The 24626-nt window shown below is 36.8% G+C and overlaps 1 protein-coding gene across 3 annotated transcripts in view; it reads left to right on the top strand.

The window, feature by feature from the left end:
• ATM (ATM serine/threonine kinase) overlaps window positions 1–24626 on the top strand; it is an 81890-nt gene that overhangs the window by 9327 nt on the left and 47937 nt on the right. For 2 of the 3 annotated variants that reach the window (XM_076328177.1, XM_076328176.1), the window contains exons 6-28: window positions 3819–3984; window positions 4276–4514; window positions 5336–5499; window positions 5886–6055; window positions 7537–7908; window positions 8460–8654; window positions 8983–9078; window positions 10098–10323; window positions 12254–12385; window positions 13153–13278; window positions 13399–13488; window positions 14511–14682; window positions 15869–16068; window positions 16600–16682; window positions 16791–16946; window positions 17405–17480; window positions 17623–17753; window positions 19100–19220; window positions 20532–20708; window positions 21487–21656; window positions 21963–22209; window positions 22821–22939; window positions 24264–24390. In XM_076328177.1, coding sequence (XP_076184292.1) covers window positions 3819–3984; window positions 4276–4514; window positions 5336–5499; window positions 5886–6055; window positions 7537–7908; window positions 8460–8654; window positions 8983–9078; window positions 10098–10323; window positions 12254–12385; window positions 13153–13278; window positions 13399–13488; window positions 14511–14682; window positions 15869–16068; window positions 16600–16682; window positions 16791–16946; window positions 17405–17480; window positions 17623–17753; window positions 19100–19220; window positions 20532–20708; window positions 21487–21656; window positions 21963–22209; window positions 22821–22939; window positions 24264–24390 — 3755 coding nt within the window. The remainder of the gene's footprint in view (window positions 1–3818; window positions 3985–4275; window positions 4515–5335; window positions 5500–5885; window positions 6056–7536; window positions 7909–8459; window positions 8655–8982; window positions 9079–10097; window positions 10324–12253; window positions 12386–13152; window positions 13279–13398; window positions 13489–14510; window positions 14683–15868; window positions 16069–16599; window positions 16683–16790; window positions 16947–17404; window positions 17481–17622; window positions 17754–19099; window positions 19221–20531; window positions 20709–21486; window positions 21657–21962; window positions 22210–22820; window positions 22940–24263; window positions 24391–24626) is intronic. The other variant, XM_076328178.1, reaches the window with a different exon arrangement.

Genomic DNA, 24626 nt, shown 5'->3' with positions numbered 1-24626 from the left:
TGCATTTAGTCTGTCCTGACCTAAACCATGACAGTAGGTTGAAAGTTTTCCATTTATTCAGCATGTCTGTTATCGAGTGAGGTAGCAGACAGTTGTGGTGACACCCCCTTCGCCACACATACTGACAAGGTTGCATGTTCAGCTGTCCTGTGTCAGCTATGGGAGAGCAGCCTTGCTCCTTAAACCTCTGCCAGTTGTGAATGTTCCAATGCAGAGACTCTATGTGGTGGTCAACAGTGACTTTTATTTCACAGCACTGGCAGTTCATAAGAATATAATACGTAGAGTTGAGAAGCACTCTTCATCAGGTAGTCTGTACCTAGGCGGTCACCAGTAGCGGGAGAGGAGGAAGAGGATGTTCCGTTCCACTTGCTGATATGCTGTTGTTTCTAAGGGTACACTAAGATCGTGGCATGCCAAGTCATCATCCAGGATGAGATAGACACATGAGTAAACTTTTGCATCAGCAGAAATTCCAGGTAGCTGATTACTGATGTGGGCGGTTTGTGTGATCTCCACAGGATGCAAGCCTAACCTGTTCCTTAATCTAGGAAGGTAGTTCCTTTGTTCAGAGCACATTCACAGCAAAAATGGATGAGATAGTCCATTAGTGCTCAAGACCTCATCTGGTACCCCCTCAGGCACTCAAAGCAGCAGAAGATTCTCGATCCATCTTCCAGTAAACACCAGCCACCAAAACAAGAGGAATTGGTACTGCTAAGGAGGCCTCTTTCCACTCTTGCTACTTAACAAATTACACTGCGTCTTCCTTAATCTAAGTGTCCAGATGCTCTATTTGCTGTGTCACCCCCTGGTACTGAAGTTAGCATGTCTCTTAGGGTTTTCAGAGCTTGATTTCACCTGTCTGCTGTAGGAATTAAGGCAGAACTGGATCTATCCCAGTATTACGGCCACCTACAGAAAACTGTGTTCTTGATACTCTGAGAACTGTGGGAAGGATGGCAATAAACAACAGAACCATGCATTGTTGCATATATTTAAGGACCAACGGACTTGCTTTTCTTTCTTCTGCATATTCTTCTGAAGAGGAGGATGCCACATCAGCTTCTTTCCCCTACCTCTTCACCCCCGATCTCGTCCCCATGTTGTTGCAGACATCCCAGAGAGGATGCTGCAACACCGCAGGGCTGAAGGAGGGAGGAGATGGAGGACAGCGTGAAAGCTGTGTTTGAGACGATCATGAGGTTTTATAAGCAGGACTTATAGCAGGTCTTGGCTCTCTTAGATGAGGCTTCACAGAGGCTTGGGAACATGAAGTGCTGGGGGGGTGGCAGTAGTAGCAGTTCCAGCGTGATAATACACTAGACCATGCTCTTAAGTAGTGACTAGTGTGCAGGCAGTTGGACTTGGAGAAAAAAGAGGAAGCTCAGTCAAGCAGGGAAGGGGTTTTCAACTCTTCCAACAACTTGTGTGGGGGCCTGGTCTACAAAGTCTCTATTCAGGTGTCTAAATGGAGCATGGAGGGTAAGGCATGACAGCAGGGTTTAGAGACCATTATGACTCTTTGGGCCTTTTTTTCTCCATGGAGAAAATAAGTGTTGTGCCTGCTCTTTTAGTTCAGCCAGGTCAACTAGACTTCGTTAGTTTCCAGTAGACCCTGTTGGCCTTCAGGAGAAGTATCATATTGCTGGATGTTATACTTTTCCTATGTTCAGACCCTGGTTTTAAAAAATCATATGCAATATTTCCCTTCTTTCCTGTTCATCTCTGTATATATTATAGCTGTATTGGCTCTCTCAGGGAATTAGAGAATAATTCACATTGGAAGGAATCTCAGGAGATTTCTAGTCCAATCCCCTGCTTGAAGCAGGCTCAGCTATGAGAAGGGATCAACTGGTGTTGTGGAATCAAGTTATTTTTTGAATGCTTTTTGTTCACATGCTTGTTCTGCTGCAGGTTTTGCTCCCATTCAGATTCTAGGCTTTGTGTAAAGCTGTGTGCTTTCCTTGCACGTGTGTTCTTTGAGGGGAGGTCAGCAGAGAGCATGGGGAGTAGATGTGAAAAGAGTTCAGCCAGTAAGCGCTCTGCAGTTGTGAGCAGGAGTGGTTTCCCAACCTGAGGAGGTCCCAGTATAAGAATCCCCTGTAGGGACAGGGAGCATTGGTTGTGGGCTGTTGTGACCCTGGGCTGCAGTGCACTTGCAGTTTTGTAGGGCCCACTGTTCTGAGGGTGTTGGAAGGTCACTGATGCACATTCCACTTCCACCCTTTATGCAGAAGGGACACAGTTAAACCAGGCTTGGGCACTGTTGTCACCAGGTTAAAGCTTTGTGACCCAGTAATACAGGGGTATGAACTGTTTCTGATTCCCATGATTCAGAGAGTCGCCTGAGTTCTGCAAATGACCCTATGCCTGCTTGGAAAGAAGGTGTGGTATCTATTGAATCTGAGGCCAGAGTTATGAAAGACTTGGTGAAGGTGGCATTATGAGTCCTGCTGGAGTCCAAGATGTCCATAAATCTACCAAAGCCTGCACAACAGTGAAGCAGTAGCATTGCAATTTATTTATTTACAGTTGTCCCAAGCTGGCTTTTCCACAATACAGGAATCCAGAGCTCAAAGCCCTGGGTGATGCCATCAATGTCACCCATGCAGAGTATTCAAAAGAAGAGATTCTGAGAGGGTGCCTCAGAGGCCTTGATCCTGACTGTGGATAGCTTACCCACCCCAAACTGATGAGCTACTGACTAGTAGAGTTGAGGGTTGTCAGGCTTTTCTAGGACATAGTCACTCTACAGAGCGAAAGTACAGTAACTGGTTATTCTGCATCCCAAGGACTATATGATACAGCTGTTCTGAGCTCATGTCTGGTTGACTGTGAACAAAGTAGTCATAGTGTCTGGGATTTGCAAAAGATCATTCTATCTATATTTTTCCTTAGAGAAAAGGAGGCCTGAGTGGTGGATGTCCATTCATTCAAAATGTTGTCCCGGAATAGCTGCCGAGGTCATAGGACTGAATCAGAATTTCTTCCCGCTGTGGTTCTTTGCAGTGGATATTGTCCATTGGTGGACTGCAGGACAGTATCATGTCACTTGTAGGTGCCATAACTGAAATAGCAGCAAGGCTTTTGTATGTGTCATGTTAAACTGATGGTGATGGTTGGATCAGTAATGTGCTACTGTGATTTCTATGAGGCTGATGAAAGGACAGTGTGATGATTCCTAAATGGGCCTTGAGATAAGAAAGCAAAAATCTGAGGAAGAGGCCTTTCCTTCAGAAAACTTGTAAATGAGTGCAAAGCATGGATGTGTTGGTTTGCGGGCTGGAGTGAACTAACTGAACTGCATGTAATAGAAATACGGGCAGCCTCAGTACCAACTGTTCTGATCTGTTTACCTGTTCCTGCTGCACCAAATTCTTTGTTAATGTATGTGTGGCTGTAAATTTTTTCTGAGTACTTTTATTGTGTATTCTGCAACAAGTGGAGCGCACTGTGCTGAGCAATCAATGCAGAGTAGAAGTTGAGTGTGGAAGCAGTTGTGAAAGTTGATTGTGTGGCTAAAGCTACTTCGCTCAGTGTAACACAAAGCAGATTGTATTCCAGCTCAGAATGAATATAACTTTACTTCCAGTGTAGACAAGACCACGTTTTATTTTTTTTCCCCAGTTAACTTTTGTGACTAATGACATGCAGCTGAATTCAGAATGGTGGTTTCTGTATATTTAATGCAATATTTTGCTTCAAGCATTTTTTATGTAATCCTCTGTAATATATATGTTTTTATATATATATTTGTATATTTACAACATATATACACATTATATAATGTATACTTCTTTTTAATACATTTGCAGAGTTGCTGATCCTGTATGGCCAATTATACCTCAAACCTTCTGGGAAGATTAATAGAGTCTTGGTGGCTAGGATAATTCACACACTTACGAGGGGGTACTGCTTCCAAACTGATGGGTTGAGTTCTGATATGTTTATCTTCTTTTCGAAAGCAATGCAGTGTGCGAGGTATGTGGCAAGTGCTCCTTTTGTATGCCAATACCTACTTTTAGAGAATAACTCATTTTAAGTATTTGGTATTAGACCTGAGTAGTCGCAGGTAATACTTCTTTAGACATACTTTGTTCTGTCTTTGAACACCAATTTAATAAATTCTTTAAAATATGAATAACTTCTGCATTTGTTAGGCAAATAATATTATGAATATAGTTACTTCCTAGTATTTACATTTAAACAATTCCTGTAAAAAGAAATAAGATTATTTCTTCCGGAAGTTTCAGTGTTTGGTTTATGTTGCAGGCAGGAGAAGAATACTGCAGGCCTGGATCATATTGTTGGAGCAATTAATATCTTCTGCACTAAGTTTGCTGTCAACTGTCGCATACGGATTTGTAAAGTAGGGGAAGAAATTTTGCCTACTGTGCTTTATATATGGACTCAGTATAGACCAAAGGATTCTCTGAAGGAATCAATAATTGAGTTATTTCGTCTCCAAGTTCATATTCATCATCCAAAGGGTGCAAAAACTCAGGGGAAAGGTACAATAAAAAGCTCCCTGTTTTTTTCCTATCACTGTATGTGATTGGTCGAATTATTGTGCCAACTTTCTGAATTTTGATACTGAGTCTCGGAAACATTAATGGGAGCGATGATTACTTGTCAGTAGTTTTATGCTATAGGTTAATATTGAGTGAAAGTGAAAATACATTTCCAAATTGTATGCACTAAGAGAATATTAATTGTATTAAGTCCTGTAAAGGCTGATTGATTTATTTTTATAAAAAGGTGATTTTAATTACTAAATCAAAACACAAAGTCTTTGGGGAAGGGAAATAATAGTTTAGACTGAGTTTAGATTGTGACATGTATTCATATCTTACCAGGTTTATTTAAGCCCAGAAAGTACTACTATGGTCTAAGTCTGACTTAATGTATAAAACTGGTCAGAGAACATCATTCAGTAATTGTGTTTGTCTGTCATGCCCTATTTCAGTTATAGCGTCACTTTTTTAAACAGTTTTTTTTTTTACTTTGTCTACAAATGGCAAACAGTTTATAATTAGTCCAAATTTATCCATTGTATTTCATTGTAGTCTTTCCAGTTAGATAAAGAATTGTTTATTAGAAACTTCGTTCCTACCCTAATTACTTGTATACACTGATTAAATTCCCTCTTAACTTTTTTCTCTTTTTTTACTTTATTCATTCTCCATTATAAGACTTGTTTTGCAGGCCTGCATTTGTTAAGCTTTGTATGCTTTATTCTGATTTTGGCTGTATTTTGTGTTGTTTAGGTAGGTTTACATGCTGTATCAAGTCAGTGGTACATGTTATCTTTTAATTGTTTTTGCACGTCCAGGTGCATATGACTCAACAAAATGGCAAAGTATCTTACATAACCTGTATGATCTGCTGGTGAATGAAATAAATCTCATCGGTAGTAGAGGAAAGTATTCCTCAGCCTCACGTAATATTGCTGTAAAGGAAAATCTGATTGAGTTAATGGCTGATATTTGTCATCAGGTAACATTTTTATTTGAATATAAAGTTGACTATGTATTTACTGTGCTGTATGTTTTGCTTTTTAAAGTAATATGGCTTTAGCATTTCCTCAAAATCGTTTACTGAAGTATTAGTACTTTTTGTCTGTGTTCTGTTGTGTTTAGTTGTTAATTTTTGTGCAGTTTAGAAGTATGTGGACTCCTAAATTATACTAGGTTTCACTAGTGTTGCTTATTAGACTATAAGCAGAGGTTCTGTTATAGTAAAGAATAATAAATAATAATTCTGGTTGCCTCTTAAGAGGCTTTATATACAGTAAAAAACGGACCAGTTTAATCTGGCATTTCAGTTTTCCTGTAAATACTACTTTTTTTATTTGCATACTTTTTAATTTCTCTTTATAAAAGGTTTTTACAGAGGATACCAAAGTTCTGGAAATCACCCAGTCGTATGCCATTTCCCAAAGAGAGTCCAGTGATGAAGCAGTACCAAACAAGTGCAGGAGGATTGAACTAGGCTGGGAGGTAATTCGAGACAACCTGCAAAGATCCCAGAAGGATTTTGATGTCATACCTTGGTAATAACATCTTTACATGAAACAAATATCAATACAGACATCTTTCTACATTTAAGTGTTCTCCTGAATATGTTGTGCTTTCAAATTAGGTGTCTGCACATGCTGTAATTATAGATCTCAGCACTAAGCTTAAATTCTCACAGCGTTTGGAAAGTAGTGAGTAGTGTTCTTGGCACTCTTGCTTTAAAAACTTTGTATCTTTGGTTTCCTAAGAAATAACAAATGAGGTCTGGTAAACTGTGTGGTAGTGTATAAGGTATTACTGCCTCTGTTTTTTTTTTCACCCGTCTTTTGTGCTAGATATTACCAGTCTTTATGTAAGTGTTGTGTGTGTGATCCAGTTTACGGGTATTAGGAAATTAACGTGAGATTTACTGCTGTCTTAAGCTGGCTGTATCATAGGTCAGCAACCATTAACAGTTTGGCTATTTTGGACTAGTTCACACAGTTTGCCATAATACCTGTCCTGAAAACTGTTGAAGTGCAGGGCCTGCTGTCTTAGCTTGGACCTTGATTGAGGTGTATTTTGTTTGACATGAGGCACTTCTGAACTGGAGGTATAGCTACACATCTTCTTCCACTGACTGCCGCAGCAGGACTCTGTAGCAGAACGCGTAGCAGGGAGTCAAATCGCTGTTAAAAGACCACAGATAGACTTTTCCAGAACTTACCAGTTGTAGTCCTAAGCCCAAGAATGTTTACTTTTTAGCTAAAATAGATTACACTGGATGGTTTTTGCTGTTAGTCTTTCTGTCTTTTCTTGGAAACTGCTGTGCAAGATACCAGAATAGTGTAGCTGCTTGTGAATTGGGTCCTGAGCTGGGGAGGCAGGTTTGGGTGTGTGTATGTGTGTGTGTTTATTGCTCGCAGTATTGAGGCAAAGTGGCTATTTAGGATCCAGTTGAGAAGTTAACATGCCATTCTGTATGGAGGTGGCAATCTCCAAGAAATACTGTGAGTACTGTAATTTACTAATTTGAGTAGGGTTGCAACCATTGCTATGAGCAAAACCCTTCCAACTTACCATCCCCAGCTTAACATTTTGTTCATTTGATAAATTTTATTTTTCTTATCTGCAGAGATGTTGTTGTAGTGTTTCCTGTTTATGTAATTTCACCCTTGAGGTAACTCCCTAAGTTAGAGTGTATAACAGGCTAGTCCAGAAGAAGGAGAAAAATATTTTTTTTGCCTGAAACTTTCTTCCCTTCTGGTCAGAAATCAGTGAACTCAGCTTGTAAGGAATTAGAAATCAATGAAGTCAGCTTGTAAGGAATTATTAGTGATAGTGTGGCTAGATGAGCAGACTTTACAAGTAAAACCGGTAGAAATACTGAATCTTTAACCTTTGATAGTAAACAAATCAGCTCAGTGCTGGAAAGCATAAATGTGAAATGACAATCGGAGAACACTTTGTTCAGTTACTTTTGAAGACACAAATTTATGTATGTTTGATATTAATTGCTTCAATTTGTGTTTTCAAGGTTACAGATTACAGCTCAATTAATATCAAAGTATCCCATGAGTCTTCCTAACAGTGAGCTACCTCCCTTACTCAATGTACTTCACCAGTTACTGCCTCAGCAGCGCCGAGGAGAAAGGACCCCATACGTGCTGAAGTGTCTTACAGAGGTAGCTTTGTGTCAAAACCAGAAAACTGATTTGAAAAGCACCCACAAGTTGGAGCTCCAGAGAACCTGGGCAAAGATTTGGTCTCTTACCATTCGTAGCATAAGTTTCCAGCAAATTGAAGTGGAGAGCTTTGGGCTACTTGGAGCTATGATTCAAGGAAACCTTGTTGTAACAGATAAAGAACTCTGGAAGATATTTTCAGGACCTGCATGCAAGCCTTCAAGGTAGAATGGGAATATTTTGTGTTTGATTCACATTGCTCTTTACTGTGCAACCAAAACCACTGTATTATTCAAAATAATATTATTGTTGTTGTGGCTGTATTTCTAGTTAAGAACTGCCCACGTTTGTGTTTTAAGCATTTGAAACAGGCATAAATACATAAGTCTGAAAGCAGAGGCAGAAGAGGAGCAGCAAGCATCTTCAAATTTAAAATGGACTAAAAACGTAAAATGGACTCGAAATTTAAAATCTGACTAAAAGAGATGTTGATTTTTTGAAGTTAAAAAGTATGTTTTCTTCTAAATATATTTTGATTCTGAAATGAGTATTCTGAAACAGTCTTTAAAATAGTCAGGAAATGTCTGTAATAGCCAAAATGTGGCTTTTGAAAATGCAAAGATTCTAATAAAGTTTTCCAATATACGTGCTTATTAACTTGCTTATGTACTTGATGCTCCCTCAGCATGCAGAAATACTTACTTTGCTTTAGAGGGCTGATCAACAAATACCATGTTGTTTCTCACAAATGCCCTGTGTTCCATTTTTGTTACAGTTCTGCTGTGTGTTGTTTATCATTAGTGATGTCTGCCTATTCAGTGCCAGAAAATTTGGGCGTAGGAATGGAACAGAGTAATTGTGAAAGAAATCTGGATTCTGTGTTAAAGGGGGCAATAATGAAATGGATACTGTCCTGCTATTTGGAGGAAGAAATGGAAGAATGTGCAGAGTTGCCTGCTGTGCTCTGCAGGTAAAGTCTTTGTGGCATAATTTTATATGTAAGCTCACCCTATAACACAGAAAATTGCACAGGGAAAAGTGGATTTGCAGAATTGTATTATGTTAATGCTTTGGTAGAGTTTATAGGGCTTTTAAGCTTATTGTAGAATGTCATTCTGGGGACATGATTTAGTTATCTGTCCATAGCAGATACATGAACTATGTGTTAGAAATCTTAAGTGAAAACTTAAGCTTCTTTGAAGATACACTCTTACTCTGTTAATGTTTGGGTGCGCTTCAGGAATCTCAAGAGTTTGTTTGATTGCAAGAAAATACAAAACAATTTTCTTTTTTTACAGTGATTTTCCTCATCTTACATTACAAAAAATTCTTGTGAGCCTTACAATGAAGAACTGTAGAGCTGCCATGACTTTTTTCCAAAATGATGCTAAATGGTATGTTTTTAAATCAATCATTATAGATACTTAAGCTTCTTATATTTGTCATTTTAGCAAGCAGAGATAATGAAATGCATAATTCCTCAAGCTCTTTCACATCTTTCTGTACAACATCTTTCAGACGCCATAAAAATAATAGTGCTTTTGCAATTTGTTAAGATGCTTTAAGCAGATGTTAAAATAGTCTCTTGCTGACAGAGTCAAAGCTTCAGGTACTGAACAAAATACTTTATAAGGAATATGTGTATCATCTCTCTTCAGCAATACAGCTAAATATTTGGCTCTTTATCCATAAGTACATTAGGTATTTTTAACTCATTACAATTATATTTTTTGAATAATTTGTAACTTTATACAAATATGTAGTCATACTTTTTAACATTACCTTCCATTCTAAAGGAAGCATATATCTTAAGAGTTTTCTTGAAGATAGGTGCTAAGTAGAAAGTTGGCTAGATGCTCACTGGCCATATGTCCTCATGCCACTCCACTTATATTTGTGGCCTCAGCCACACGTTACTTGAGTCTGTCGGAGTCACTCTATGAATGCTATTGCATCTTTCACTGATGCATATGTTCAAGCTCTTGGACTATATCCAGTTTCCTCTTAATGAAACTAAAACATGTATAACCTGTTCTGATGGAAGATAAGACTTCCCTACTTAAGGAAATGCTAGTTTCAGGGGTTTTGTGAATTCCTGCTCCAGTTGTGTAAAGTAGGTTCAGGTCAGCCATCTTAACACAAAACAGATGCTGCTATATGAACTACAGTAGAACATACAATGTGTGTGCAGGCTTCATTTGTCCTTGCAGTTTCTTCAGTCAGAGCTAAAATGATAGTATCCATTCCACAGTGAAAGTCACCTCAGAAATTAAAAGATCAACCAGAGTTTGGAAGCACAAAAGGATAAAATATTTTATTTTGCTTTTGTTTATTTCTTACATCTAACTAATAGTTTTGAAGACTTGTAAGTCATATACTGGCTGCTAAGTAAAAATGATGTCTCTTCTTCAAGTGTGCAACACTTGCAAGGGAAAGAAGAAAACAGTTTTTCTGATGTTGAAGAGCTGTATCTGCAGACAACATTTGATGAAATGGATATTTTCACTAACTTTGCAGTAAATGTTGCAGATAAAAATGTGACTGGTTCAAGACTTGCCATCAACCAAAATCTTAGGGAAACACTGGAGTACTGTCTTTTAGCAATGTCAGAAAAGCTTTTAAGCAGCTGTGCTCCTAAGGTAAGTTAGAAATTACTGTTACATCCTTACAATTGTGCTCCCAAACAATATATTTTCAAGGCAAAGTGTATAGATTTTCATTCCTTTTGCTGCTAAAAATGAACCGCAAGCATTTAAAAACCTATATCCAATAAAACAAAATAGAGAAGTCTGTATTTCTTTACATCATTGGCAAAATATCCATAGTTTTCATCAGTATGTGGGAATACATAGAAGCTGTATAGAAGTGGAAGTGTGTGCAAAGTTGCCACATAAACCACTGTTACCCTGCTTTTTGTGATGTTGGTTTCAACTTTTGTGCCCCTGTAACACTTTAAGCTCTTGCCAGTTTTCAGCCAAGATAGCCTGAGGCAGAGAGGTCTCAAATAGTTAGGTTTTGTAAAAAGAGGCAGCTGTGTAAAGGAGTAATTGTAAAGAAAGCTGCAAATATGGGCTATGTTAACAAGAGCACAGCCAGTGCTCAAGGGAACTGATTATACCCCTCTACTCAGTGCCTTTAGACGGCATCTGAAATACTGCATCCAGCTTTGGGCCTCCCAGTACAGGACAGACATTTAGTGCATTCAGTGGAGGCCACTGAGATGGTGGGAGCTCCAGCACTTGACCTGTGAGGAGAGATGGAGGAAACTGAGCTTGTTCAGCCTGGAGCAGAGATGGCTTTGGGGGGACCTAACAGGCTTTGGGGGAGCCTGTCAGTGCCTGTAAGATTGTAAGAGCCAGGCTCTTCACAGTGGTGTATTGCAGGAAGATGAGAGACAGCAGGCAGAGTCAAGAGAAGTTCCCAGAGAGTTTTATCTATGTGAGGACAGTCAGGCAGTGGCACAAGTTGCCCTGCCTTGAGAGGTTGTGCAGTCTTCATCCTTGGAGGTTTTCAAGCCCTGACTGGATCAACCTGTTCTGACCTCAGAGCTGACCTTGCTGTGAGCAGGAATTTAGACCAGAGACCTGCTGAGGTCCGTTCCAGCCTGAATTATCCTGTGATCCTATTTGTAACTTCCACTTGTTGAAACACCACAGAATCTCTCCTTTGGAGAAAAATCTTGACTTGTAGAAGAAAAGCCACTACATAATGGTAAAAAGTTTGTGAAAACAGAAGCAGCAGACTTTTTAAACTTCCAGTTCCTTTGACAGGCTATCTTTGGTTTTAATATAGTGGTGTGCCTTCCTTGCAATTCACTGCTAAGGTCCTGTAATATTTGGTGAGCCAAAAGAGGCAGTACCCAAGTTTGAAACAAGGTATAGGCAACTAGGAGCTATAAAACTTATCCATGGTTTTGCACATGTAACAATGGCACATATACATAAATTTTCCCATCTTTTTTAATAAATACTTGCTTTTCAAGAATGTGATAGCAATCCTTTTTGGTCTCCCTTCCTGAGAAAGTAAGACAAATAGTTATTTGTCTGCTCTTTCTCCTCCTTTGATCCAGGGATCTCTAGAATACTCCTGCAGTAAGCTTGCATGCATTTACAACCATCTAGCCATTTGTTTGTTGAGACAGTAGCTGCTAAGAAGCAACTTACAAATTTACTAAGATCAGAAGAGACAGCAGTAGGAATGTGATATAGTTCCTGACTAGCTCATACTGTCTCTTGTCCTGGCAGGAGGTAAAATAGATCAACAGAGCACGTGGGAAGAGCTGGAAGTATTGCTATGATGGAATCTAAAGGAGAGGGAGAATTTAAAGTATTGTGAAGGAAGGAAGCATAAGGGCCATGGGACATACAGAGAATATTATAACATGGAGAGCCAAAAGGACATGTTAGGGAGCTGAGGCGACTGCAATGCAAAACACTAGGATGCCAATCTTTGTTAATTTTGATGGAATCTGTATATAAAAGTGTTTAAAAAAGACTCTAAAGAATTCTGTATTTTGGTGAAAAAGTTTAATGATAAACCACTGGTATTTATACTGTGTATTTGATTTAGTCTAAGGTTGTTGCTGCAGAACACCTTGTCCGATGTGTCAGTCTCTTGATTGGTGTTCTTGGTTGCTATTGCTACACTGGTATATTTAAAGAAGAGGATGCCTTTAAATCAGAGTTGTTCCAGAATGCTAAGGTAATAGCAATGTGTTTGGGAGCTATTAAAAATGAAATAAACCATTAAATATAAAATAATGTTTAAAATTCTAGTCATATTGACACGTTTTCAGAGCATGAATATTTCCACTGGTTTCTGCTTAAAAAAAGGCAGTTGAGAGAGGTTTAAGTATGTTACTGCTGCTGAAAGAGAGGAGTCACTGAAATTCTGTTAGTACACCAATGCATCAATTTTGCAGTAGAGAGTATTCTAAATATTGATACATTTCTGAGTCACCCCTTTTAAAAATATAAAATAATCATGGACGTGGACAAAGGACTACTTAGAGGATAACAAGTCCTTTCATTTATAGGTCTTTTATGCAGGAATTTGTTAAGATCATTTGATGGTTTAAACCAGTATGAAGACAGCTACTGCTATTATTATTGTTGTTGTTATTACTTCTACTACTACTGTCTGAGGTGGTTTCTTGCTAAAATATGAAAACCCAAAAGTTACACATTATGGAGAGATGCTGTATTTTTCTTTTGTGATGAAAATACCAATGTTTCAGGCAGGTCTGGGCCATCTTTTTGTCACTTCTGGAGCAGAATGAGTGAAACAAAAATCAAAGAAAAAAAAAAAGAAGTCCAAACTCACTGATGCACACTATAAATATCAAAGCTGTATGAATGAGAATGTATGAATGAGAATCATGTCCTTTTGTCTCTGTGTGTATGCTGTGTATGTGCTGATGTATAAAGGAATTTAACTGAGGTATTTTAACTGTGTTATATTTTTACTAGTCACTCATTCATTATGCCGGAGAAAGCATTTCTCAGTCTAAAAACAAACTACATGAAGATACCCAGATCAGCTCACTGAGGACTTTGATAATGCAGTGTACAAACTGTTTATGCAATTGTACCAAGGTAAAGTTTATAAAGGAATTTATATTTCTTTCTTCATTAATGAGATCACAAAGTTGAATATCGTACATATGTAGCTGAAAAAAATGAATTAACCTGTCTGTACATCTTGCTTTCTTACAGAACAGTGCTATTAAGATGCTGTCTAATATATTCCTGCGTTTGTTAACATCAAAATTTATGAATGATCTCGTAGATATTTGCAAAAATCTGGTAAGTACGTTCTGTCTGTTCCTAAATGCAGTGCTCTTCTATGAGAGGATTGTTTTTACAAGCAAACCTGGCGACAAACCAAATGAGATGCAGATAACTGAAAAAATAAATCAAAATACGTTAAGAGAATTCCTAACTGGAAACACTTCTGTTTAGCATTTGAACACAGGTGTAGGGGAAAAATGAGAGCAGATAGATAACATTTGATCAAGGTTAGCACGCCAGTTCACATTAAAAAACAAATTATGTTATTTCTGGAAATTTTTCAATACTGTATTAGAGAGAAAGTATATACAGATTTTATGCCACAGCAAGAATTTCTATAACACGTCACGTTTAATGCATTTGTAAAGTTTTAAAAGCTTCTTTTTATTTTGTAGTTTGATGGACTTATGTGCCTTAAAACACTTTAAATGTGTTTATTATATAGATATTAAATCTTCTAAATGTAAATAGCTCTCCTTTCTCACTGAGAAAAGTAATAGGATGGCACATCACTGTGTTTAGCACAACTCTTAAAACTTATCTTTTTGGCACGTTGTCCTGTAGTCAGGTCTAGGTAGGCAAAATCCTTTGCTTTTTCAGGTGATGAGAAGCTGAGAGTCTTACCTTCTGTTAACTTGTCATCTGGTAGAGAAAGTAGTAATTAGTGTGCCCTCAAAAAGGTCATATGCCTTCCTTTCATTTCTCTGTAATTATGAAGTATAGTGAGAAGTTTGTGAGTCTTGTAGAGAGAATTGTTTTTCAAATACTAACAATGTCCTTGGCACCATCTAAACCACAGAGACTAGTATCTTTCTTAGGAAGCTTGTGTCCTAAAGAGAATAGTTCAAATCAAACAATTCATGTACGTAGAAGACAGGTTTATCACAAAGGATGAAATTAATCAATTCAGTGTAGCCCTTGTTGTCTTCACCCATTCTAGTTCACTGGGAAGCTGTAGTGTCTTTACTTGTGTTATGCCTGTGGTGTTTCTCCTGTCCTTAAAAACCAACTTTAAAAGGATGTGGTGTTTTCGTCAGATGACGTTTACTGGAAAACCAAGTGAACTAGGAGAAGTAGATCTAACGGGGAATGATCCTGAGGAGAGTATAATGGAAGTAGATAACCAGGTATCTGATGATCTATTCGATGATCATTCAGTGACTGACATCAGTGATACAAATGAATCTGGTGAGATGCAAAATGTAACAGGTAAGTCTTCTCTGTGTCCAAAACTATTTGCAAAAGCTTGTTTTTACAGATTGCTCGTTGCTTGAATGACAGTGAGATACAAAATTGTGCTGCTTTATTAATAGTTGAAGCAGGCAATGGTTGAACCAGGTACTTTATAAACAATAATAATTCTTTTGTACCTCATTAGTGTTTTAAAGATGTTAATGAAGGTTCTAGCTTATTTGGAAAGGAGAATTTTATTTTTTATTTTATAAATAGTAAAATGCAAGCAGAGAAGCTAGCTAACTTGTTCAAAGTCAGGCAGAAATTTTGGCAAAGAGGAGACTAGAAAGTGTGTCTGTAGGATACCTGTCTCTGTCTTCATTTTCTTAAAAGTAGTCCTATTTAACTTTTCTCCTTTTCCTGATCAGTAGTTCTTGACAAGGTCAGCTTTCTTATATCTCTGGACCTGCAGAGGGACAGGAGCACGAATCTGTCTGTTTATTCCTGTTAGGAGCTACAAGTACTGACGTTCTCTGTTGTTTTAAATTCTTTCTTAAAATGGTGTGTATCTTAGTTTTTAATCAGGACTATGTCTTCTGTTTATTATTGAATGAGAAGGAAATCAGGGTGTTAAATTAATGCCACAAACGGCAGCTGGTCTGTTTTCCCCATCATGTTGAATAAGTGTCTTTAGAAGTATCTTCTCCAACCATCCAATAAATAATTCTAATAAATAAAGTTTGCAATTGCAGAAAGTTACAAGAGTTCTAAATGTGACAGGAAAATGGCATTTATAACTATTTCATTTAGGTTATAATTGAAATTTCAATGAGGATATTAACACAGTAGTAATTGTCATCATTTCAGTTTTGCGGAAGCTTTGAATCCGTAGTTTGAAATATATCCTAAGTTTTAGTTAACAACACAAAAGAACATAGCTGCAGATGGTTCTGCTGAGTTCATTGTAACCTCGATGGAGAAATCAGCCATATGTATGGGCACATAAAATTAAAAGCTGCTGTTTTAGAGAAGACCTTTGTAGAAGTGGGAAACACGCTCAAGAAGCTGTTACTGATGCAGTAACTGCTCAGTAACAAATAAACTTAAAGGTTGCTAGTACTCTATTCTGAGAACTTAAATTAGTTTTGTAAAGACCTAAAATGTTATCAATTTTTTTATTGTCCTTAGAGAAGCATTTCTTACATGAAAATCTTGTTTTCAGGTGCTTTGAGCCCATTAGCTGAAGAACAGTTGACAAAGCAGGATTTACTTCTCCTTGAAATTCTGAGGTTCTTATGTATTTGTGTAACTACAGTCCAAATTCAGACAGTGAGCTTCCGAGCCTCTGATATACGGAGGAGGCTGTTAATGCTTACTGATGGCAGTGTCTTTGATAGTGCTAAGCCATTGCATCTGCACGTGGTGAGTGTGAGCTTGTTTTACAGCAGACCCACCTCTATATTTGTACTGTTCTTAAATTTGTATGTTCTTGTCAATTGTATATTCTTGTCTTTCTCTTGTCATCGGTCCCCTGAGAAGACATTAAAATGGCTACTTTTAGTGTTTTAAAGTGTGCTGTGGTCGGGGAAAGAGCAGTTCGAATTTGTAAGCCAGAAAATAAAGAGCTGAGAAGTATAAACATCTTACCTTTATCATTAATTATTTGTTAAATAGCTAGAAATGGTCTCTGTAGTAGAATAGGATCTGTGTTTTAGTTTACAAAGGAAATATTTTTGACTGCCAAAAATTTCATGAGCCATATTACTGTGTGACAGTCTTTGCATGAAAAGATGGTCAGTCTAACATGTAAGAGCTGACAATAGGTATCCTTGCTGTGTGATTTCATGTAAGAGTTACTGAAAATGTTTTATAGTTTTTCTTTTTGTCTACTTATTTTCTTAAGTATTATTTTCCATTTTGGTTCTTTTTTTTTAATTTTTTTTTATTCCCCAGTACTTGGTCCTTTTGAAGGAGCTCCCTATGGAAGGACACCTCTTGCCTGAAGACGATGTTCTTATGCTTCTTAGGCCTCTTTCGTAAGAGAGAATATATTCAGCATGTATTAGAGCTATTCTAGTTCAACCGCTAGAGGATTTGGGGGCTGTTTGGTGTTTCAAGATATTTTTTCTTTCATTCTTTCACAGAGCTGTGTGTTCTTTGTACCGCCGAGATCAAGAAGTCTGTAAAGTAATTCTAAATAATTTACTTCCTATAGCAGTAGGGTTGGCCCAGTCCAACACACATGCTGAAGAGACAGAGGATGCCCAAGGACAATTTTTGACAGTTGTTGGAGCCTTTTGGTATGTTTATCTATTTAATGCATAAATCTGTTGGGCGTAAAATTTTTAACTTTGCTATCAGCATGAAGACTGTAGTGCTGTTGGGTGTCTTGCTGTTGGTATCCTTTGATATCTTTATCCAGCATTTAACTTTCCAGATTTTCTTTGTCATGTTATTTTTTTAGCAAAGAATCATATTGTCCTTAAGATAGTATTAGAACAATAAATGCTACACTGTTGTGTATTAACAAAGGCTGATTATACTCTGAATTGCATCAGTAATTATAACAAGTGATAACTTCAGCAACCAAAAATGAATATTGTTTACAATTGTAGATTATCAATAAAAACGTCAAATCCTCCCAAACATGCCTATTGAGCATAAAAGAATGACCTGTGAGCAGCAGACACTAACTCATTAAACTTTTTCTCAAAATTGTTGGCAACTTTTTCATTTATTCAAATCTTCCTTATTTTAGGCATTTGGCTCAAGGAGGGAAATGCACAGCGCCAGTAAGAGTGGCCCTTTTAAACTGCATGAAAGCCCTGCTTGAGGTAATCCCAGATTTTCTGACATTGTTAGGTATATACTTCAGGTGTACTTAAAAGCAGTGTCTAAAGATCTTTTGCGTACATCAATGTATATTCCATTGTAGGTCTTCTGTATATTTTAAACCACAATATTAATTTTCTTCAGGCTGATCCTCATTGCAAGTGGGCGATCCTTAATGTGATAAATGAAGATCTACCTGTGAGTGATGCTTTCCCACATTTTCTCGCAGATAGCCACCATCAAGTTCGCATTCTTGCTGCAAAGTCGATTACCAGGTGATAATGTAGATCTCTTTTCTGTTTAATTAATTTGCTTAATTTCACTTAACTGAGTGTTATTTCTGCTGCTGTATAGCTGCTCTTTTCAGTGCTTCTGGGGCTTTAATCTTGATGGAATATAAAATCCGACCAAGTGACTTTGGTTAAGGTGTTCAAACTTTGTCTACATTTCAATTATTCTGTGATGTGAGAGAGAGAGAGATAAACAATATATAAAAAACTATATATGATAGCAAATTTTGCACTGAATTTATTATGCAAAACTTGAATAGGAAATAGTTGTTTATCCTCTAGAAATAGATTAGGTACATTGTGTAGCATAAAAACTTTTTCAAAGGATCTTGTGTTTTGAATACTGTATATAGTTCTTTCTCCATACATCAAAAAGGATGTAATTGAACTGGAATAGGAGTAGAGGAGGGATGTTCAAAAGTATGAAACACTTTATGCACAGCTATTGGTTGCATAAATTGGAACCCTTCAGCACAAAAAGAGCTGAATTGCAGGAGGTATAACATAACTCTACAAAATCTGGAGCAGAACAAAGTGAAGATTGGCAGTCTTTTCCAGTTTAAAGACTAGGGGATGTCAAGTGAAGCTAGCAGGTTCAAGATACTAAGAAAATATAGTTCACTTCTTCGTACAACATTCAGTTAACCTGAGTGTTATCTTACTGTCTTCAACTGTCTGGATGTTTACAGGGGTTCAAAAAGCAACAAATTCATGAAAGAGGAAATCATTGAAGGATACTAAATACAGTCACCACTTCTAACTCATGATCTGCCTAGGTCACCTGTGGTCAAATGTTATATTCAAGGAATTATTATGCATACGAGGCAAGCATACGGTGATCTTAGGTACCTGCTAATAGTCACTTAGAAAAGGCTAGAATAACATTTGGTCCGATCCACTGTGGTGTTCCCATTTTGTTACAAAGAGCAAAGTAGGTTGGGCCTTCATCTACAAAAAAATAAATTCTTTGAGAAACTCTTTTTACATATACATCTGTACAATAAATATATTCCCAAAGTACTTCATTACATGAAATATTCCATTGTGATGGACAACTGAAGTTTGGCTTCCTGCGCTGGCAGAGATTGGGAAACTTTTATATGTTTTCAGGCTATTCTCCGCCATTTTGCTCCAACAGATATTCCTAGTGTTAGATATTCTTAGTGTTATTGATAATGTTTGAGGGAGAGGAAGGAAAGACTGCTGTACAAGAAAGTTAAGAAGCAAATAATGATATTCAGAAAATCAGAATCATCTTATTTGATATGCACAATATGTAGTAATTCTGTAGACTAAATGTTATGCTAATAATTATTGTTCTTTTTTTGAAGTTTGTTTCAAGATGTCAAACAGAGAGATTCTTCTGGAATGTCAAAACCTCTTCCCTTGAAGCTCCAGCAAAAGGCTTTTGAGAATGCATATCTCAGAGTTCAGGAAGGAATGAGAAATCAGGTACCAACATCTAGTCTTTAGTTTTGCCTAGTTTTCATCTTATGAATAAGATGACTTTTAAAATGATCGTGTTAAGTTTTCTGAGAACATTAATTCTTCTGGACTTCTGATAATCTGGGGTGGTGAAACAAGGTGGCAGTCAGGAAATTCCTTACACGCCCAGTCAGTCACTGTTTTGCCCAGATTAGAAGTTTGTAAACTTTTTCACTGTATGTTCCAGACTGCTCTTCTGTATCATACTATTTGTTGTTGTGGGTTTCAGGACTGTAACACTTAAGAATCAAAGAAAAATGGAGCCTCGATATTCCAGACAACATGTAACTGGTGAATAAGAGGCAAAGTAAATCCAAATTATGTGTTTACATAGTATAAAAACAGATTTATAAATTTCAGTAAGATCATATTTCCAATGGTATTAGAGCAGTGGTTTTCACAAAACCAAAATTTGCTTAAAAAACTAAACTGTTCAGAGAAACTTCAAATGAAGGAAAAGTTTTACTTCAGTGCAGTGACTAGAAATTCAGTGGTGTGTATTACCATGGAATTTCTTTAACCATTAATTTTTCTATTAGTGTCTTTCACTTTTCCCCATTCCTTGCTACCATGCTAAGTCATCTACATCATCTACATTTTCCATTTTTTTTCTGTCACACTATCATCTATCTGCATGTCATCCCTCTGCCACATTTTCTCTCTGTTCCCTTTGCCTGCTGTCTTGTAGCTTAGGCTCGCTGCTGAGGCCTCGATCTCTCTGTCACCTCATTTCATCTCTGTACTGTTGCCTCCAACTCTTTGTTGTCTCGTCTCATTTCTGTGTTGCCTTGGCTCCCTGTTCTGTCACCTCAGCTTGCTGTTTTCTGTTAGCTTCTGCCCTTTCATTGCAGTTTCTTGTTATTTTTATTCAGTATTCATCACTTGTCAACACCATGCCTTAACAGGGGAAGAACTGCATTTGAATTACAAGGCAGTTCTTTCCTGTATGCATCAGGGAGGAGCAAAAAGACAACTTGTCTTGTCAATGCCTCCATCATTTCTCTGTTAAGTGCGTTGCCTTTGTTTAAACTGCTGATACTATAACATGAACTGGAGTGGATGAGGTATTGGCATGTGTGCTAGCGTGCTGGAGGCAGTAGCTTCTGGTTGAGGAGTGGAGCAGACAGCTGGGGGAAGTAATTTTTAAGCAACCAAAGCAAGATTTTCAGCAGTATTTATGTCAATGCCCTTAATTTTAAATTATTTATGCTCATTTACTAATTAGGAGATTGCTTTAACAGAATATTTGTACGAGTTCTTCATTATTTCCTATTGAAGGTCAGGGGTGATGCAAGTCCTGAAGATCTTTTGGACAAACAGTGTAATGGAAAAGCGGATTTGCTGATGCTTATAACCATGGTTCTGTGCTGCAGTCCGGTCTGTGAAAAGCAAGCTTTGTTTGCTATTTGCCAGTCTGTGAAAGAGAATGGATTAGAACCTCACCTTGTGAAAAAGGCAAGTATAAAATTCCATTTTATATTTAGGTTATAAATTAAGGTTAGGTTAAAATTGGAACGGTACAAAATGCTTTTGTCAGTATTAGAAGTTGTTAAATTTTGTAAAAGCATGACTAATGTGGGACTTAAATATCTGAATGAATTTGTAATTATATTTAATGACCTACATAGAAATAATGACATCATAAAAGGCAATTTTAGTGATAAATCTTGTATGTTAAAAGCATAGATCTGAAATACAAATAGATTTTTATACATTGAAGATTGCAGATCTCATTTTAAAAAATCTTTCTACCCAGTGGAAGTAAAATGAGTTTTCCAATGTGGAAAATATGTAAAATAAATGCGAAGTAGTGGAAGATGGTATGTCTCCTGTGGACTTTTATTTTGAAGTTCACAAGGGCGTACTGAAATCATTGCTGTTTATACTTCAGCCTTTCGTGCCTGTCATTTTTTTTAGTGCGTGTTCTCTCCTTTTTATCCTTTCTTTCTATTCGTTGCCTCTTGTTTTTACACACAGTCCCTACCCTGCAAAATGTGTACTGGCTGTCCTTTCTTTGCATACCACCTCATACGGGGTAGTTGTAGTTCCTTGATTGCACTCTTTTGAGGTACAGCAATACAAATAATAAAAAAGTTGCTTATGTTAAATGGAAGTTGAGTTATACAAATATTCATTAAAAGGCTGGGGTGGGGACATGGAGTTGTAGTACTGTCAGTTTGCCATAGTATCATATACTCTGCACGCTATTTCTGCAATCCTGTTTCATGCACAGGTTTTGAAAAAAGTATCTGACATTTTCGGCTATAAAAGTATAGAAGACTTCATGACATCACATTTAGACTATTTGGTAATGGAGTGGCTGAAAATAAATGACAACGGATATAGCCTGTCTTCTTTTCCTTATGTACTTCTGAACTATACTAGCCTTGAGGAATTCTACAGGTAAGTTTGCTATATGAAAGCAGTTTATTAAGATTTATTTACAATCATGAGACAGGGTTTCAAATTTCGAAATGTAGTAATGCATCAGGATTGTGTTGTAAGATAACATATTGAGGGCTTTTAAAATGTCTTTCTGGTATCTTGTCTATTATATTTATGCTGGTAAGATTTTTTTGTATAGCGGTAGCTAAACAATAATTACAAGTTTAGTTATACAGTAGATGAATGGTATTTGCTATATTATGCTTGAGATTTTTAAAAAAATCCAATTCAAGGACATTCTGGAAATGTATTTACTACATGTAGGTCTTGTTATAAAGTTTTGGTTCCACACCTGGTGATTAGAAGTCAATTTGAAGATGTGAAATCACTTGCCAACAAGATTGAAAAAGACTGGAGGCAGGTTCTAGCAGACTGCTTTCCAAAGATACTTGTGAATATCCTCCCGTATTTTGCCTATGAAAGCCATGGAAAGAGTGAAGCAGCAGAGCAAAGAGATACGGCTTCTAAAGTTTACGACATGCTTAAGGACGAAAACTGCTTAGGAAAACAGGTATCTGTTTTAAATGTGTAAATTGAGTTCTATGGCGTTTAACAGACCTGAAAGAAACTTTTATATAGTCTGTAAAAATGTAAATAGTTCAAGTTTATAGATACAAAATTATTATTTTAATAAAGCCAAACTAGCCAAATTTTTATCCCAAGGTTTTGAAGTAGCTATTCAATAGAAACTTTCAGGCAGACAGTTAACTTGAAGTATAATTTTTTTCAGAATGTAATAAAAATTTTTTCTACCATTCAGTATACAACCCTGAGTTTCCCTGTCATATATCTGTTTAAGTATGTCATGTTTTCCTCTTAAAATATTTTGTTAATGCTTTATGAGGAGCCATCTTCTCCAGAGGCAGACTCTATATTCAGAACTAGTAGTAAAATTAAACTTTTTTTTCCCAGATACTGTAGGAAAGTGAATTGTTCTACCTGTGACTGCCATAGACAAGACTTAACCAGGCTTAATTTCTGAATGAGTTGTATGTCATGCATAACTGAACAAACAGAGAATTCAGACAGGAAAAAATGGGTTTTCTCAGAAAGAAAAGACATGTTAAATTATTTTAGCTAAAATATTTTACTCTTATTAAAACACTATTTTTTGCCTTCTAGCAAATTGACAATTTATCTCATAATAACTTACCAGAGGTTGTGGTTGAACTGTTGATGACCTTACATGAACCACCTGATACCACGGTAGAAGAAGGAGCTCATTTAAGTAAATACATAAGGTACATGTTTGTAGATTTTCTAAATGCTGAGTGTGTTTGCATAACATTGTGCATTAAAATGTGCCCTTCAGGCACAAGAAGAGGTGGCCCTGAAGCTGAGAACTAAAGGATTTTGTTGTCATTAGTAATGATGTATCATAGGCATGCTTTCTCACATAGTTATTCCCCAGTATCAGTAAGGAGAACCTCTATAATACTTCAGTTAATGGAAAGAATGAACGGGTGGGCAAGAGAACGCCGTTGTATGTTGGTGAGCTGGACTATGGCAATGCCAATTTAAATTAGTTCAAATTTGGATGGACTGCCCTCTCTCTAAAATTGGTCAGGTTTTAATGTCTAAATTAAAGTGATTCTTTTAAAGGTCTTTAAATATTTAGAAGTCACTGAGAAGTGAAGTGAACTGTTTCTTAACAGTTCTTGTAGTGGCAGCTCTTGCCTTTGGTAAGGAGATTGCTTAAGCAATGCCAAATTAACGAATTCCTAATTAATAGAAATATTCTAATGCCATAAATGTCTTCATTTTTACAAGCTTTTCAGTCTTCGTTGTTGTCCTAAAAATATCACTATTTGCATAATTCTATCTGGAAATAATTTTCCAGATTTTTGTGTTTAGATACAAACTATTTGGAAAAACATTACACTTTCTGAAGTTATTGAAGAAGATATTTTTATTGTAGAAATATAAAGTTGAAACAAACGAAAACATTTCTATGAAAATCTGCCAAAAGTTAAATGGCTGAGGATTTCAGAACTTTATAAAAGAAATTTGTTTCAGTGAGTTTATTAACAGACTGTGGTGTCTGCTTGTAGCCAAAGTTTTTCTTTCTAGGAAGGGAATAGTAAGAATAAGAGTGATGAAACTTAGATTTTGCTGTTTTGTTACTATCATGATGCATTTCTTTTCTTTTGAGGTCCCAGAAAAGTCAACTACCCTTTTTTTATAATGGGGAGATTTGTGATTACTTTTTTCTCAACCAAATTGTTCCCATAATTGCAAAATGCAGAAGCTTTATCCATGACTTGCAATTAGATTTTCCTATGAGGTACCTTAGATGAGACAAATGTGTGGGTTTTTTAGCAGTACGAGCTTTCAAAAAATAATAAAGGAATGTTAAGAAAGTACAACTTAGCTGCCATAGAGGGACAACAGACAGCTAAAAATAAGATGCATGTCACTGCTGGATGCTTTTGGTGCTTCTTTCTTACTGAAAGCAGAAAAGATTTCCTAGGAGTTAAGTGTTTATTCAATGAGACCTATTTTATTTAATACATGGGGTTTGATTTTGGGAAGAAAAAGAAATAAACCTCTTTTTTATTCATTTAGGGAACTGGATCCTGCTCCTAATCCTCCTCATTTTCCGTCTTATGTGATTAAGGCAACCTTGGACTATATTAGCAACTGTCATAAAAGCAAATTAAAAAGTCTTGTAGCAGTTCTTTCTAAAAGCCCTGTAAGTATGTAATGATGATTTTCTTTTTCTGTAGAATATAAAATTTCTTTTATGGGTACATTTTGCTTTAATTAGACATTTTTGTCATGTATATATGAGGAAAAAATACCACCTTAGAAACCTTTCTGTTCTTTTGTTTGCCTTCTGAAATGGAAGAAGTCCTAAGTTCAGGGACACAGTAACCTTACAAAAACTACATGCTTGAACTATTACATGCATTAAATAATACATATAAA

Source organism: Aptenodytes patagonicus, chromosome 1 (assembly GCF_965638725.1).
Source record: "Aptenodytes patagonicus chromosome 1, bAptPat1.pri.cur, whole genome shotgun sequence".
Lineage (NCBI taxonomy): Eukaryota > Metazoa > Chordata > Aves > Sphenisciformes > Spheniscidae > Aptenodytes > Aptenodytes patagonicus.
This window is presented reverse-complemented; position numbering and strand designations above follow the sequence as displayed.